Source organism: Myxocyprinus asiaticus, chromosome 23, assembly GCF_019703515.2.
Source record: "Myxocyprinus asiaticus isolate MX2 ecotype Aquarium Trade chromosome 23, UBuf_Myxa_2, whole genome shotgun sequence".
Taxonomy (NCBI): domain Eukaryota; kingdom Metazoa; phylum Chordata; class Actinopteri; order Cypriniformes; family Catostomidae; genus Myxocyprinus; species Myxocyprinus asiaticus.
This window is the reverse complement of record NC_059366.1, coordinates 37,590,001-37,607,840: the sequence shown is the minus strand read 5'-3', so window position 1 is coordinate 37,607,840 and position 17,840 is coordinate 37,590,001. Positions and strand designations below refer to the sequence as shown.

At 37.3% G+C, this 17,840-nt stretch overlaps 1 protein-coding gene across 1 annotated transcript in view; it reads left to right on the top strand.

Annotated features, from left to right (window-relative positions):
* The window catches only part of LOC127414065 (lysosomal cobalamin transport escort protein LMBD1-like), a 129,444-nt gene extending 111,666 nt beyond the window's left edge, over window positions 1-17,778 (top strand). Inside the window, exons 15-16 of the mRNA XM_051651773.1 lie at window positions 16,412-16,503; window positions 16,634-17,778. Coding sequence (XP_051507733.1) covers window positions 16,412-16,503; window positions 16,634-16,744 — 203 coding nt within the window. The 3' untranslated portion in view covers window positions 16,745-17,778. The remainder of the gene's footprint in view (window positions 1-16,411; window positions 16,504-16,633) is intronic.
* The last annotated feature ends 62 nt before the right edge of the window (window positions 17,779-17,840 follow it).

Genomic DNA, 17,840 nt, shown 5'->3' with positions numbered 1-17,840 from the left:
AAGACATTGCTGTCACTGAACTCATCAATTGTGGGTAACCTGGGGGCAACCAATAATCCACTCAGCAGTCCGAACTGTCCTTTTTAGTCTTCTGATGTCCGATATCATAGCTGAACCAAACCAGACCATTATTGAAGTGCAGGGGACAGACTCAATGACTGCTGAGTAGAACTGTATCACCAGCGCCTGTGGCAGGTTGAACTTCCTCAACTGGCGAAGGAAGTACAACCTCTGCTGGGCCTTTTTCAGAGTGGAGTCAATGTGGGTTTCCCACTTCAGGTCCTGTGTGATGGTAGAGCCCAGGAATTTGAATGACTCCACTGCTGCCACAGTGCTGTTCAGAATGGTGAGCAGGGTCAATGTTGGTGTGTTCTAGCGGGAAGACAAGCAGCAGTACATCATTGCATCATAAGCTAAGGAAACTCCTAGCCAATCACAATCTATCACATTGCTGTTTCAGTGTGCTAACACGGCAACCTCTACCACCCCACCGCCACCAGTTGAGTCCCGTCCTGCATGGGGTAGGCTCCTCGCCCCTGCCTCCTCTCTCCGGCAGGATCTGATTGTTCCGAGTACAACTTCTTCGGACTGCCAGACTGCCCGTTAACTCCGCAATGTGATCTGCTCTAAACAGCTGAAAGCCTGGCAGATATAACGTGCTGTCCAGAATGTCTTCACTCAGCCAGGTTTCTGTGAAGAACAAGGCAGTAGAGTTTGAAAAGTCCTTGTTTGTACGTGTGAGGAGATGTAGTACGTCTGTTTTGTTAGGAAGAGAGTGGAGATTCGCTAGATGAATACTCTGCAGCACTGTTCAAAACCTGCGCTAATGGAGCTTGATCAGCATGTTGGCTCGCTTCCATGTCTTGCTTCTCATAGTGCGTTTAAACAGCACAGCTGCGCCTCTGACTAAAATGTCCAGCAAAACATCTGAATAGTTAACTTGAGGGTCTATTTGGGTCCTCTCTGTTTTGTGTTTTTTTTTTTTTTTTTTTTTGTCACAGGACAACAAAATGACTACATACATGCTTATTACACCACATGACTTTGATTTGGTGGACAAATTTGGTGGATTTTGGTGGTTTTATTTTGTTATATTAATCATATTTCAAAATAATATAGTTTCACTCAGTAAAAATATCAAAATTATTTTTAATTCAGTAATTGAAGAAATGATAATCATCGTATTTTTTTATTTTTAATTTTGTTTTTGTGTGTGAATTTGTAATGTATTTTTAAATATTTAGTAGATTTTAGTAGACTAAAAAAATTTGCATCACAGCATTGACCCATAAAACATTTTTCATTGAATTTCCTGCAGAAATTATGATGTATACCATTACCATGATATAACATTTTGATCTGCCCAACCCTTGTGTCAATTAAACACACACAAGGATTCTTGGGATCTCGCTATTCGTGTGGGATTTGTGTTTAAAAGACTGTTAAAATCATCTGAAATGCTGAACGCATAAATACAGTTGTGCTCAAATGTTTGCATACCCTGGCAGAAATTTTGAACTTTTGGCATTGATTTTGAAAATATGACTGAAAGTGCAAAAAAAATTTCTTTTATTTAAGGATATTGATCATATGAAGCAATTTATTATCACAGTTGTTTGGCTCCTTTTTAAATCATAATGATAACAGAAATCACCCAAATGACCCTGATCAAAAGTTTACATACCCTTGAATGTTTGGCCTTGTTACAGACACACAAGGTGACACACACAGGTTTAAATGGCAATTAAAATTTAATTTCCCACACCTGTGGCTTTTTAAATTGCAATTAGTATCTGTGTATAAATAGTCAATGAGTTTGTTAGCTCTCACGTGGATGCACTGAGCAGGTTAGATACTGAGCCATGGGGAGCAGAAAAGAACTGTCAAAAGACCTGTGTAACAAGGTAATGGAACTTTATAAAGATGGAAAATGATATAAAAAGATATCCAAAGCCTTGGAAATGCCAGTCAGTACTGTTCAATCACTTATTAAGAAGTAGAAAATTCGGGGATCTCTTGATACCAAGCCAAGGTCAGGTAGACCAAGAAAGATTTCAGCCACAACTGCCAGAAGAATTGTTCGGGATACAAAGAAAAACCCACAGGTGACCTCAGGAGAAATACAGGCTGCTCTGGAAAAAGACGGTGTGGTTGTTTCAAGGAGCACAATATGACGATACTTGAACAAAAATGAGCCGCATGGTCGAGTTGCCAGAAAGAAGCCTTTATTGCACCAGTGCCACAAAAAAGCCCGGTTACAGTATGCCCGACAACACCTTGACACGCCTCACAGCTTCTGGCACACTGTAATTTGGAGTGATGAGACCAAAATAGAGCTTTATGGTCACAGCTCTAAAGGCACGGGGAATCTTGTGAAAATTGATGGCAATATGAATGCATCATGTTATCAGAAAATACTGGCAGACAATTTGCATTCTTCTGCACGAAAGCTGCGCATGGGACGCTCTTGGACGTTCCAGCAAGACAATGACCCTAAGTACAAGGCCAAGTGGACCCTCCAGTGGTTACAGCAGAAAAAGGTGAAGGTTCTGGAGTGGCCATCACAGTCTCCTGACCGTAATATCATCGAGCCACTCTGGGGAGATCTCAAACGTGCAGTTCATGCAAAACGACCAAAGACTTTGCATGACATGGCTGCATTTTGCCAAGACGAAGGGGCAGCTATACCACCTGCAAGAATTTGGGGCCTCATAGACAACTATTACAAAAGACTGCACGCTGTAATTGATACTAAAGGGGGCAATACACAGTATTAAGAACTAAGGGTATGCAGACTTTTGAACTGGGGTCATTTCATTTTTTTCTTTGTTGCCATTTATTTTAATTTTTTTTATGATTGTGCCATTCTGTTATAACCTACAGTTGAATATGAATCCCATAAGAAATAAAAGAAATGTGTTTTGCCTGCTCACCCATGTTTTCTTTAAAAATGGTACATATATTACCAATTCTCCAAGGGTATGCAAACTTTTTAGCACAACTGTATGATATTTATTTGACTTAAAAGGCCTCGATGTGTCTATATAATGTTTTTTTGCAGTCAACAGGCAACCATCGTTTCTTAAATTCCCTTATTTTCACAATCCTATGTTTTGCGGATTTATTTTTGCTAAAATGCACTTTCTCCTCCTTTCTTTCTCTCTTACTGCACTCTGTTAAGCATATTATATCTATTAATTTTAGTCCAGATATATGCAATGTATCTGGAGGATCAAGTGTTGTTGTCATGGCTACCATCCACCTAGTCACTTGGTGTGCCAATAGATTCAGGAGCTGCAAATTAAAATGAAACTTTCAATGTTCTGCTCTCCCCTCCAGTCTGCCAGGCATACATTTTCTCATCCTGTTATATTGATTTCTAACCATGGTCTAATGAACGCATGATGCCGGTCCAACGAAAGCACAGATGCAGTTTGTTTTAAAAATCCTATCATATAGATTTTTGCACCAATCACAAGAGCACCAAGTACTCTTGAAAAATAAAAAGTACATTAACAAACGATTAAAAGATTAAGAGATTTTAAAGATGTTACATTTAAATAAACAACATTTAGTAAACGCTCCTATTAAGAGCAGCTTATACTGTGGTAGTGTCATAGTATTCTTTAAAATACCATGTATTAGTATGAATTCAGTTGTTACATTGAAATACCATGGCATTGGTTTGTGAACAATATCACATTATCAATAGTATATTTTTGCCATTATCAACTAATAGGATTTGTGAAGACAACAGTATTAGTTACAGAAAACAAGGGTGCTGTTTCCAGTTGAATGCAACTTTAGAGAATAATTACCAGTGGGTCTCTGACATGGAAAGGGAGGTCCCTTATTTTAATGCTGAAGAAATCAAGAGCTCACCCCATTGTCAGGACTGTTCCCTAGCAACTGCATTGGGGATGTTCATGAGAGAATGACGTTTGATGTGTTCAAAGGTGGCAGATACTTACACTAGTTTTCTACAATACAATTTCTTCTCACCACAACACAAATCACTTTTAATGATGTCATTATGTGGATGGATTAGGCTTCACTCTCAGGTCACTTTAAGGTCAGCAGATGTTTGTCAAAACCTCATTCTCACTGTTGTTTAACATGAGATACTACTCCATGATGTTTCCTCTTGTACCGTAGCTTATAACACTGCTGTACTAAAATGACATAAAGGTAATACATAAATATCAATGCTTTAGCTCAGCTTTGAAGGACAGAAAAGACAGAAATCAGCAGTTTTATCAAGGGTACTTTTTGAATGAAATGCATGGAATATATTGTTCGGAAAAGAGGAAGCCCACAGTATTGAATTATATGTATAGCTTTTAAATGTGACTTGGACACATCAATAATTTAACTTAATTTAAAGGGTCACATAAACCCAACTAGTTGAGCCTCAATTTTTCACACCTCAGACTGAGAAACGACTCTCGAAATGGGCGGGAAATTATACTGTAAATATCTGGGCGGGTATTGTGGGCGGGAAGAGGGAGTACGGGAGGGGTTCAAGAGCTACAGTTGAAGTCAGAAATGTACATATACCTTAGCCAAATACATTTAAACTCAGTTTTTCACAACTCCTGACATTTAATTGTAGAAAAAATTCCATGTCTTAGGTCAGTTAGGATCACTACTTTATTTTAAGAATGTGAAGTGTCAGAATAATATTAGAGAGAATGATTTATTTAAACTTTTATTTCGTTTACCACATACCCAGTGGGTCAGAAGTTTACATACACTTTGTTAGTATTTGGTATCATTGCCTTTAAATTGTTTAACTTTGGTCAAACGTTTTGGGTAGCCTTCCACAAGCTTCTCACAATAAGTTGTTGGAATTTTGGCCCATTCCTCCAGACAGAACTGGTGTAACTGAGTCAGGTTTGTAGACCTCCTTGCTCGCACACGCTTTTTCAGTTTTGTCCACAAATTTTCTATTGGATTGAGGTCAGGGCTTTGTGATGGCCACTCCAATACCTTGACTTTGTTGTCCTTAAGCCATTTTGCCACAACTTTGGAGGTATGCTTGTGGTCATTGTCCATTTGGAAGACCCATTTGCGACTTGAGTTTTAACTTCCTGGCTGATGTCTTGAGATGTTGCTTTAATATATCCACATAATTTTCCTTCCTCATGATGCCATCTATTTTGTGAAGTGCACCAGTCCCTTCTGCAGCAAAGCACCCCCACAACATGATGCTGCCACCCCCATGCTTCACGATTGGGATGGTGTTCTTCGGCTTGCAAGCCTCACCCTTTTTCCGCCAAACATAACGATGGTCATTATGGCCAAACAGTTAAATATTTGTCTCATTAGACCAGAGGACATTTCTCCAAAAAGTAAGATCTTTGTCCCCATGTGCACTTGCAAACTTTAGTCTGGCTTTTTTATGGTGGTTTTGGAGCAGTGGCATCTTCCTTGCTGAGCAACCTTTCAGGTTATGTCGATATAGGACTTGTTTTATTTTGGATATAGATACTTGTCTACATGTTTCCTCCATGTGCGTGTGGAGGCTTTGCTATTCTCCGTGGCATCCACGCACAACTCACCAAGCACCCCACCGAGAGCGAGAACCACATTATAGCGACCACGAGGAGGTTAACCCAACTTGAGTCTACCCACCCTAGCAACCGGGCCAATTGGTTGCTTTGGAAGCCTGATTGGAGTCACTAAGCATGCCCTGGATTCGAATTTGCGACTCCAGGTGTGGTAGTCAGCATCTTTACTTGCTGAGCTACCCAGACCCCCAGCTGATTTATTTTGATTTTCCCATGATGTCAAGCAAAGAGGCACTGAGTTTGAAGGTAGGCCTTAAAATTCTTCCACAGGTACACCTCCAATTCAGAACACCTCCTATCAGAAGCTAATTGGCTTATTGTCTAAAGGCTTGACATCATTTTCTGGAATTTTCCAAGCTGCTTAAAGGCACAGTTAACTTAGTTTATGTAAACTTCTGACCACTGGAATTGTGATATAGTCAATTAAAAGTGAACCATTCTGTCTGTAAACAATTGTTGGAAAAACTACTCATGTCATGCACAAAGTAGAAGTCCCAAACGACTTGCCAAAACTATAGTTTGCTAATATTAAATTTGTGGAGTGGTTACAAAATGAGTTTTATTGACTTCAGCCTAAGTGAATGTAAACTTCTGACTTCAACTGTACTTCCAAAAACACACACACAACAGAGATGGCTGAACCTCACAATATGAGTGGAGATGAAAGCAAAAGTGTTTGGGGCTGTATATTTATCATGGGACAAAAGTGTAAAGAGTGAAAGCGATAGAACAGTTTGTGAATCTGCAAAAAGATTTGTATATTCTGTTCAAGCTTTTGAAAATGAAGAGAGAACAGCACTCAGTACCATCAGACAATACCATCAAAACCAGCACTGCGTTGAGACTTTAATGTAAGTGCAGCGTAGTTCTAGCGGGAAGACTAGCAGCTGTACATCATCGCACCATTAGCTAGGTAACTCCTAGCCAATCACATATAAGTCTGCTCACAATCTATCATATTGCTGTTTCAGTGTGCTAACACGGCAACCACCCCACCGCCACCAGTTGAGTCCCGTCCTGCACGGGGGTAGGCTCCTCGCCCCTGCCTCCTATCTCCGGCAGGATCTGATGGTTCAGAGTACAACTTCTTTGGACCGCCAGATGGGGCTTACGCCAAAGAGAGACAATTCAATCCTGTTTTATATTCATCAAATAAATGTAATCTAAAACTTTACTCAAGTCTGCGAGTCTTCCTGATAGAACAATAATTCTTAGATATTTATTCTTACAAGGAGTGTTTCAGGTTTAGTACAAGTTAAACTCTATAGACAGCATTTGTGGCATAATGTTAATTGCCACAGAAAATAATTTAGGCTCATCCCTCTTTTTCTAAAGAAACAAAACGCGTGCAGTAAGGCACATACAATGAAAATAAATGGGTCTGATACACAAAATATATACACACTGTTTTTAAAAAATATAGCCACAATACTTAAGCATAATACGTTTTAACATGACTGTAAATTCGCTCTACAATTGATAAAATTGCTTACTAATTTTGTCTGAGTAAAGTTACCCAGTATTTCAACTCCATTGTCATGACGACATAACACAGTAAACAATGAGCGTAAATCCCGGAAACTTGATGTAAAGTAGATCAAAAATACAGTTGACATGACATTGAGTTTTCAGTTTTCATCGTCTCCTGTTTTTGAACAAGCCATCGTGTTATCCTGTTTATGATCAGATGCACGGCAAGAAGACGCGATTGGTGCCATTGAATTCTCCACTGCTGCTGTAATGTGAGCTCATGCATGAGACAGCGCTGTGATTGGATGGAAGTGTTCCTTCTCATGAATAATGTGGAAAAGCGCTCAGAATCTAGTTATGGAAATCCATGCTGTCCCACCAATAATAACTCTGAGATGACGTATTTAGCTTCAGCTTTCGTTTTGAAACCGGATGAACGAAATGGCTCAATAAAATGATAAAATAACCACTTTCCCCTTAACAACAAATATAATGAGTGCTATCATTGTTTTCAGTGATGTGCAGCCTGTACATATCTGTTCACATCTCAAAGAATGTGTTTTGGGGTTTCATGGCCCTTTAAGGGGAAAGACAGAACTGATTGACCTCAGAAACTGAGGCCTGATATATTCTAGGAAAGATTAACTTGCTTTATATTTTTAAATATTAGTCACAGATAAGGTGTACCTAAAACAACCAACATGAGAGGACCATATTAGCCAATGTAAGGTTTTTCTTTAATTATCTTGAGCAAAAATATTTGTCAAGCTTGATTTAACAAAGCATTTTTAAACTTTTAAAGTCATAATTCATCCAAAAATGAAAATAAATTACTCGCCATCATGCCATTACAAACTTGGAACACAAAAGAAGTTATTTTGCAGAATGTCCTGACTTCTCTGTTCCATACATTGATAGTTTGTTGGACACAAAAAGAAGCATCTTGAAAATACCAGAAAAGTAGTCCATTCGACTTATGCGCTATATTCCAAGTTCTTTCAACCCATATGATAGCTTTACTTGAGGAGTCGACAGAAATTTGTATTTATTTGCTGAAAATTTTAACCTCTGTCATAGCTCTCAAATTTCATTTGCACTTGACTGCATTCAAATATGATACTTTAAGATGTGTCGCAACTGGATTGATGTCAGTGGCAATTGGTCAGTGTCATTGGACTTCATTAATGTCAAACCTAGGGTGACACAAGTGGGATTGAGATTTGAGAGCTTTATAATTTTCAAATTTGCACATTGACTTTTGAAATAGTAAACTTAAAACATCTGATATTGAACAGAGAAGAAATGTTAAGGAACTTCCTTCTTTTTAGCATGAATTGTGGTGAGAGACTGGTTAAACGAGGTGATTGTTGCTTGTATTTAAAATGTAAGCTTCACAGTACTAGCAGTTTGTTCCAGATCTTCCTCACAGTCCTTTAGAAATCGCTTATTTCTCATTTCCAGTCTATATAACTATACTAAAATTTATTAAATGAAAAACCTGAGGCTTGATGCTGTCTAATCAAACCCAGGTAAGTTGAATGTTTAGTCTCAAAGTCTAAATCAAACCTCATACTAAACAGTATCAAACCAAATTGCATAGCATTAAAATTCACCACCATGCATACAAGCATTTTAAGGATGTTTTCATTTTTTAATAGATTAACCTGAACTATGCACTTGCTCTATTTTCACTGTCCACGCATGCAGCATGAATCATGAATCACATGAGACCGTCTGTTATGTTGCAGCTATAAATATGAGGATGGGTAACAGGTGAGACAGCAGCCCTGATATCACTCATGTGCTACAGCTGCACTCTTCCTCCACCGGTCTTCTCTGAATCTGTTCTCATTCTAACCGCACAGGATTATTTGTATTGAAAAAAAGTGGGACCCTTTGATTGTATGCAGTTTCGCACTCAATCTGACGCCCTTCTGTTTCACAGTTTCCTCGACATGACACTATACACTTGCTGCTTTTACTCTTTCTCTTCCCTTGAGGTCATTTTGGAAAGCCCTCACCTCCCTCACCGGCCTGTTTTTGGCTTACACTTTTATTGCTTTGTGATAAAGATTAGCTTCCACTCCAGTTGAAGCCTTTTGAGAACTCGTCACCAAATGTAATCTGTTTGCACAACAAAAAGTGGCGAAAGACAGCCAGAAGCAAAAGTGGAAAGTGTGTTTGTTTCCAATATAGTGGGCTATTCATGTTGCAAAGTTAACAGGTCCTGCGGTGTGACGTTCTATACTCCATCTAAAACTGTTTTAAACAGCATTTAATTTTTATGACCTCAAATTATTTGAGAAAGTAAATAGATTTGTTCTTTAAAAGTTATTTTGTCACTCCGCAGAATTTAAAATGAGCTAGTGAAGGCGAAAAAGTGTTTAAAATTTTGTAATAAATGGTGACCAGTGACATGACCTATGATATTCACTGTCCCTTATACATTATATAAATGTTCACTTACAATCTTGATGTTGAAAGAAACGTCCAGGCAGGAGGCATGTTTCAACGGTCAGATCTGCATGTTTATGTATAAAAACCAATGCAAAACAGTGCAGACAAATGCAACAACATGTTCTGTGTGAACGGCCCCGTATGCATCAACTACCCAGTGGCAGGTAACTCAGCTATTTCAAGGCTTAGAAAAGAATTTGGTATTCTAGTCCTCATTAAAGCATTTGTCTTTTTTTTTTTTTCATCTCACCCGTTTGACTGTATCTTGATCTTTCCGAATCCACACCTAGTCTGGTGCATAGAGAGCCAGCTATAACTACCAAGCTAAGCACTAAAACAGAACAGATAATTAAGGAACATTTTAATTAATAACCACATCAGGCTCAGCTTGGCAAGCATCCATGCCTCCATGTGCACCCCACGGTGTTACCGCTGGTAGAGAGAGAGAGAATCTAATGCACCTTAATGCACTCTCGTTTAATCTGATTTAGACCCAGTGCACACAGCTCACAGATAGATGCTGTTACTGACACAGCAAATAGCAGTATAATAGCATTTTATTTAGGTAGCCATTGATTTACAGTAATAAGCCTGCTTTTAATTTTTTTTATGAATTTAATATATATATAATCATTGATGAAGGTATTGAAAAAGATGGATAGAGAGGTTCCTTTAAGTAGTATAGTGGCAGAACCCTGCAGTGATGGTATTACCATTGTACTGAATGATTGTCATTTTTGTGTATCATGTTATTTACTAGAACTCCTAGGTAATTTGGTAACACTTTACAATAAGGTTCCATTTGTTAACATTAGTTTATTCATTAGGTATCATAAACAAACAATGAACAATGTGTTTTTTACAGCATTTATTAATCATTGTAAATGTTATTTGTTAGTTCATGCTAACTAAAGTTTTTAGCTAATGTTAATAAATGGAACCTTATTGTAAAGTGTTATCAGTACCAGTATTACCATCCTATTATCTGGTACTTTGTTGCTTTCTTGGTTATATGTATGTCTATGCTTGTAGGAATGTTCCAGTTTCAATACAAGTTAAGATAAATTCAACACATTTGTTTCATATATTTGACTACCACAAAAAAAAAAAAAAAAAAAAAAAAAAAGAAAGATTTGTCCCTCTTTATTTAAAAAAAAAAAAAAAAGAGAGAGAACTTTAGAATTTAGGAGCTTTTGGACTTTTGATGATTACATTGCACAATGGATTTCTCCCACTCTGGAAACAGAAGGCAGTCAGGTTGACCCTTCATGGCAGATGTTATCTGAAAGACATAATATTTAGTAATATCCATTTGTCCATCAGGTTGTATTGACATTCAGATGAATTTACAATTGATGTCCAACATGAGTCTGTGTTTGGATGTCTTTGTTCATGTCAAGATATTTGAAGGCGTGTGAAAAGGATAGGGCATTATTTTCAGGGCAGAAAGGTATTCGTCCATCTCTGGGGTCCACTCTGATAAAGTAGAGCTGGGCTTAGAGATTCAGAAAAACATAGTGACATGTGGAGAATGCTTTTATAAAACAGTGTAGATAAAGACAAACAAAGCCCCTACAACTCCAAACCAAACCAAACTAACAGAGAGGTTGAAATGTAAGAGAATATGTTTGTCTCACAGCATTTTTTTTTCTTCTATTTTCATCCCGTTCTTATTCCATAGACACACGGGAACAAATGAGTCAGCATTAATAATGTATGTTTTAGTGAGGTTGTCCTGCTGTACTGACCAAACACTAAACTCACGCTTTCTCATGCTCTTCCTCCAAGAGAGTTTTGGCTTTTAAAGGACTAGTTCACCCAAAAATAAAAGATTATGTCATTGTTCACTCACTCTCATACTGTTTCAAAACCATATGACTTTGTTTGTTCAGGGGAACACAAAAAGAAAGTCATATGGGTTTGGAATAACATAAAGGGAGTAAATAAACCAAACTTCCCTACTATCCCTTCAAATGTCAGGACCCAAAAAGACAACAACACAATGCCACACAAACAGAACCAGTGAGCAAGCTGCTGGTCTGATTGGCTGTGGTCTTTTCCAGGCATTCTCTATCAGCAGTGACTGCGATCTAAAGATGAGCTGGGTCAGTGGTGTACACGATGATTTGTTTAGCCAGAGCACTGTTGGGAACCATCTGCTTAGTAATTCAGGTGAGCATCTGCTGAGCTGCAGATGGCAGGAAAAGTGAATGAGGGGTGGTGCCTGCTCTCAAACAGGTCCAGTTCCTCCTGATCACCGAACCTAAAGATACCAATTTGGGCCTTAGATTTAGAGCCCAATTCACTAAAGGAATTATGCAAATTAGGTTATGTCACAAACATGCCTACAAAATTAATGATGAACATAATTTCCTCAGCACAATTTCAGGCCTGTTCTTAGGGCTGTGTTGAGGAGGGTGCAGCAGACAAACACAATAAGAACTGCTGCTATAATAAACTTAAAAGGTTAACAGACGTATCTCTTAAATTATGTTTACCACCTAAATTCCGGGTGCAGTAATACCGCACAGTAAAAGGAATGTTCCGGGGGCAATACAAGTTAAAATCAATCAACAGTATTTATGGAATAACGTTGATTACCACAAAAACTAACTTTGAATCGTCCCTCATTTATTTATTAAAAAAAAGCAACAATCGCGGTTACTGTCCATAACATGAAAATAAACACTGGTGGCCAAAAGTTTGGATAATGTACAGATTTTGCTCTTATGAAAAGAAATTGGTTCTTTTATTCACCAAAGTGGCATTCAACTGATCACAATGTATAGTCAGGACATTAATAAAATGAAAAATTACTATTACAATTTAAAAAAAAAAAAAAAATTCAGGACTTCTTAAAATACTTCAAAGAGTTTTCATCAAAAAATCCTCCATGTGCAGTAATGACAGCTTTGGCATTCTAGCTGTCAGTTTGTCCAGATACTCAGGTGACATTTCACCCCACGCTTCCTGTAGCACTTGCCATAGATGTGGCTGTCTTGTCGGGCACTTATCATGCACCTTACAGTCTAGCTGATCCCACAAAAGCTCAATGGGGTTAAGATCCATAACACTCTTTTCCAATTATCTGTTGTCCAATGTCTGTATTTCTTTGCCCACACTAACCTTTTTCTTTGCAATTCTTCCCATAAGGCCTGCACCCCTGAGTCTTCTCTTTACTGTTGTACATTAAACTAGTGTTGAGCAGGTAGAATTCAGTGAAACTGTCAGCTGAGGACACGCAAGGCATCTATTTCTTTAGTTGTACATCTGGCCTTCCACATCTCTTTCAGTCCTTGTTAGAACCAGTTGTCCTTTGTTTTTCAAGACTGTAGTGTACACCTTTGTATGAAATCTTCAGTTTTTTGGCAGTTTCAAGCATTGTATAGCCTTCATTCCTCAAAACAATGATTGACTGAGGAGTTGCTAGAGAAAGCTGTTTCTTTTTTGCCATTTTTTATCTAATATTGACCTTAAGACATGCCAGTCTATTGCATACTGTGGCAACTCAAAAACAAACACAAAGACAATGTTAAGCTTCATTTAACGAACCAAATAGCTTTTAGCTGTGTTTGATATAATGGCAAGTGATTTTCTAGTACCAAATTAGCAATTTAGCATGAATACTCAAGGATAAGGTGTAGGAGTGATGGCTGCTGGAAATGGGGCCTGTCTAGATTTGACCAAAAATGACTTTTTTTTCAAATAGTGATGGTGCTGTTTTTTACATCAGTAATGTCCTGACTATACTTGATCAGTTGAATGCCACTTTGGTAAATAAAAGTACCAATTTCTTTCCATAAAAGCAAAATCTGTACATTATTCTAAACTTTTGGCCACCAGTGTGTATTGTAATTATTGCCACAAACATGAACATTATACATGTTAATATGATTTAAGTGTGATAAAATCACTTACTAACCTTATCAGGGTAAAGTTATAGCCAATATTACAACCTCATTGCCATGATGACGCAACACCTGTAAACCCTGCAGGTGATTGTATCACTCTAAAGTCATGTACAACAGACTCTATCACACTAAAATCATGTTAAAATGTATAATATTTACGTCTTGTTTTGAAAAAAAAAAAAAAGTTTTTAATGTATATTGACTGGCCCTATTTACATCAATTGAAGGAGCCTTAATGTAATCACATTTTTGCTTGTGTGTGTGTGTGTATATATATATATATATATATATTTCATAGAAAGAAGGTGTGTTTGTGCTGAAAAGAATGAGAATTACTTAGTTTAAATACTTGTGGAACAGCTCTATTTCAGCGCCACTTTGCACCTCATTAAGCAGAATTACAGTTAGTAAATAAAATGCCTGTTTTTGCATTGAAATTTTGCACATAAACGTTGTGCTAACTTTGTGTTATGTACTATGAAATGCAAAAAACTTGCAGTGCAGAGGTTTACAGCATTACTTAGTATTACTATTACAGTATTAAGCAGTATTGCTGCTTTATGCAGCAGGCACCTTTGTAAATTTTTAAAGTTTCAAGAGAAAGAAACGTTGATTTAAAAATTGCTTTATTTTTTGGTGCCCTTATGCCACATTTTCTTGCTTTGATTGCAAAGCTTCTTTATACCAGAATGTGACTTTTGGTGTTCTTTATACACAATGTATGGAAATGAGACAATTTTAATTTTTATTATCCTCCCATTCAATAAGTGCAAAATTAGCCTTTCCTTGTCCTGCACACATGAATTTGTACACAGGAGCCAGATACTTGTGCAGATAATTATCATTAGACGCGGTGAACAAACTGATTTGATGATGTTCAGGATTGAACTCTGACACACATCTGTATATAGAACCAAACACTGTCAGGATTTATGCAAAGGCAAGTTCACACTTCACATAATCTTTTTACGAGCACTACAGAAAAGAATGGAGAACAAAAAGCAAATTTTCCTGTGTATTTTCTTTGAAGGTTTTGTTTTCATCATTAATTTGCCTTTTGCGAAAAAAGGTTGTGCATATAAGCTTTTTGAAGTCTGTAGTTTTGACCACCCAGCAGCTAAACAATTTGCATAATACATTTGAGTGAATAAGACGCAATAATATGTGCTCACCCAAAACTTGCTGGAGAAGAGTGTAACTGAACTATGCCCAGACATAAACATGCGCGCTCCTTCAGAACTGGATCACGGATCGCTTGACGACCACCGATGTTCTTGCACATGTTGAGAGTTGTTAAACTCACCGCTAAGTTTTGCGCATAGAGCGCTTGAATGTTTACCTCGATTTGATCAAAATCATTTGGAAGATTAGATAAAAGTGATTGGCTTACATTAAATAAAAACATTATAAGGTACTGGGAGACTCTGAGAAGTGGTGGTATGCAAGAAAAACTGCTGGTTCTCTGTAGACTAAATTAGAGAAGTGCAGGTACTGCATACCGGTGAGTACCTGCCCACTTCAAGCACTGATGGGGATACATCTACTGTACTATGATATAATGAAATATTTGTGATTGTTAATGTTGCTTGGGGAAAAAATTTAGTCAGAATAGACAGCTTATTTTTGAGTGCCCATCAATGGAGACAGATACTTTTTTGCTGAATGATGTCGTAGTTAGTCACTTACCAGCAGCTAACTACCATTGCTAACCAGCCAAACCTTGACCCATCTTAACCATGTCTACAAATATGCTAATTTTCTGATTACTGAGTGGTGTTTACCCACTTTCTCACATTATGTCTTCAAATTCTGCAAGTTCAGCAAGGCCAAAGGCTCATTTTCAATGGCATGGACATCAGCTCACCTCAGCTTGTTGCCCTTTTTCTGGTCATTGTGAGAGGTTAGCCAGAGGAGGCTCTCTGTATGTGTTTACTGTAAGTAAGGGCTGGATTGTTGTTAGCACAAACCTGAAAAGCGTGGTTGGTGCAATTACAAAACGCTACTTGCCAGCAATTACCATATCATGTTCCTTGAGAAATGCACATGCTGATGTTGCACATGTGATTATTTCCCCCTGTTCTTTGCATGACAGTAGGGTACAGAGTTATTGTTGAATAACCTGAGTAACCTACAGACCTTCTGACTTCACAAACACATTAGCGTTTGCTTATTCCTGTAGATTTTCACCAGCTGGTTTTTGTATGTTTGTCTTTAGCTTATTCATTATCGTGATTTCTGCAGGTGTTGGGATGTTTGGATTAAAATTGTAGCTCTCCCTAGTGAGCACTTTGTTACCCTCTGCCCACTTGGTATAAGCTGCAGAATTGTACATGCTAATTAGCAGTTCTCGCTAAGGCAAGCATCACAATGACCCCATTTACACCTGGTATTAAGAAGCGTCTTGGGTGATTAGCATTTACACCTCAAATGTATGTAGTTTCAGTGAACTGATCACCAAAGTTTTGAACCCCATTAACACCTGTATTTAGCACTGACTACTTGTGATCGGATCACCCGAAAAGCAATCTAATATCAGGTGTAAACGGGGTCTATTTCTATTGCTCGTAAGGTTAGGATTTGAACAGAGTTTAAGGGATAGTTCACCCAAGATTGAAAATGCTGTCTTTGTTTAGTTTTGAAGAAAGTAGATGGAGCTCTTGAGATTTGATATCATCTGATTATTCTCTGCTTTTGACTTCAAAACAAACAGGCATGCGCACAACACTTGCACACATTGGATAAGCCAGTAAAGGTGTTTACATGCAGAGCGAAAATTTGGGTAATGTGTGCTGATCGGTTAATGCAAAAAATGCTTATGACCTTATCGTTTAAGTCTTTTAAATGGCCTTGCATGTTGCCATCTTATTAAGCATAATCGTTGTAAAAAGTAATTGTGTGTAAACTTTGCTGATTACCAATTTTAATATTTTACTTCTGAAAAAAAAATAAAAAAAATAAAAAAATAATAATTAAAGGACATTTTTGTATCATTTTGTTTTACAGACCAATGCACAGTAACAAGATCATACCTGTTCCTGCACAAGTTTTGGTTCTTCAGCACCATCTACTATTTTGGCAACTGGGCTTTCCTTGTGGTAAGTAATGGATGTAATACATGTAAATTTAATGTTAGGTAATTGTCAGGATTTTTGTCAGGAAGCAAGCAATATGATCATGTTTTAATAACTTTTATTTTGTGTGGTTGTGTGTTTTGTTGTGTTGCAGGTATTTATTGTTGGTTTAATTGTTTCGTGTTGTAAAGGGAAGAAATCAGTGATTGAAGGTGAAGTTGATGCAGATGATTCTGATCTCAGTGATGATGAATATGTGCACTAACTCCCATTCACAGACGTACGTTAATATTCAACTGTTGTAGTTCACATTTAAAGTCTTGTTTTTATGAGGTTTGGTTAAAAGTCAAAGGATTAGGTCCCCAAAGATGGAAATTCTGTCAACACTTGCCTTTATGTTGTTCCAAACCCTTATGAGCCTTTCTTCCATGAAACACAAAATGAGATCACCATTCCCACCACAAGATCGTCTCAGTCACCATTCACTCTCATTGTATAGAAAAAGATACAATGATAGTGCATGGTGGCTGAGGTGAACATTCTAACATCATCTTTTGTGTTCCACAGAATAAATAAAGTCATACAGGTTTGGAATGACATGAGTATGACTAATAATGACAGAATTTTCATTTGTGAGTGAACAGTTGTACTGTTTTGTTGCTGAGCAAAAGCATTTCATCTTAAGTTAATCTTTACTGAGTTTGAGAGAGAAATATTTACATTCTTTAAGACTAAATTTATTGTGAAATGATGCCATATAGATCTCGTGTCACTATAGGCATTGTCACATTTAACTGATAGTAGTCTGATATGCTAACCTGGCCCTACTACTGACCCTTACTAAGGGTGTGTATGCATGTCATTTTGAAGTAATTCAAAAAAAAATTTTTTTATGTTTGAGCATATGTATATTAGAAATAAATTGCAAAAGTGTGATTTTTTTTGTTTTGTTTAGTTTTTTTGTTGATTCATATTAAAAGGTTGCAGATTATTTATTGAAGAGTTTTGTTATGCAGTGTATATCTGTAATTTTGCATTTAGGCATAATGCTCTATTGTTTTTGATGTGTGCTTTAATGATAATTTAATATCTGAGGTTGAATTATTATTATACTGCAAAACAAATCGCCTGTTGATTATTTCACATAGATTTTGAGTACAAGTATTGAATTGACTTGTATTGAACTAAGACACAATATATGAGAGAGTGAATTTCTCATGCAGTATTGGCCTGTTTAGGGTTATCTGAAATTAATTATCTGTTTTAATGCGGTTTAGAACCATTAATAAAGAATTAAAACAGTAACTCGTTTTTTTTTTTTAATGGGCTCAATGTCTTCATTGTGATTTGCACTGTCATCT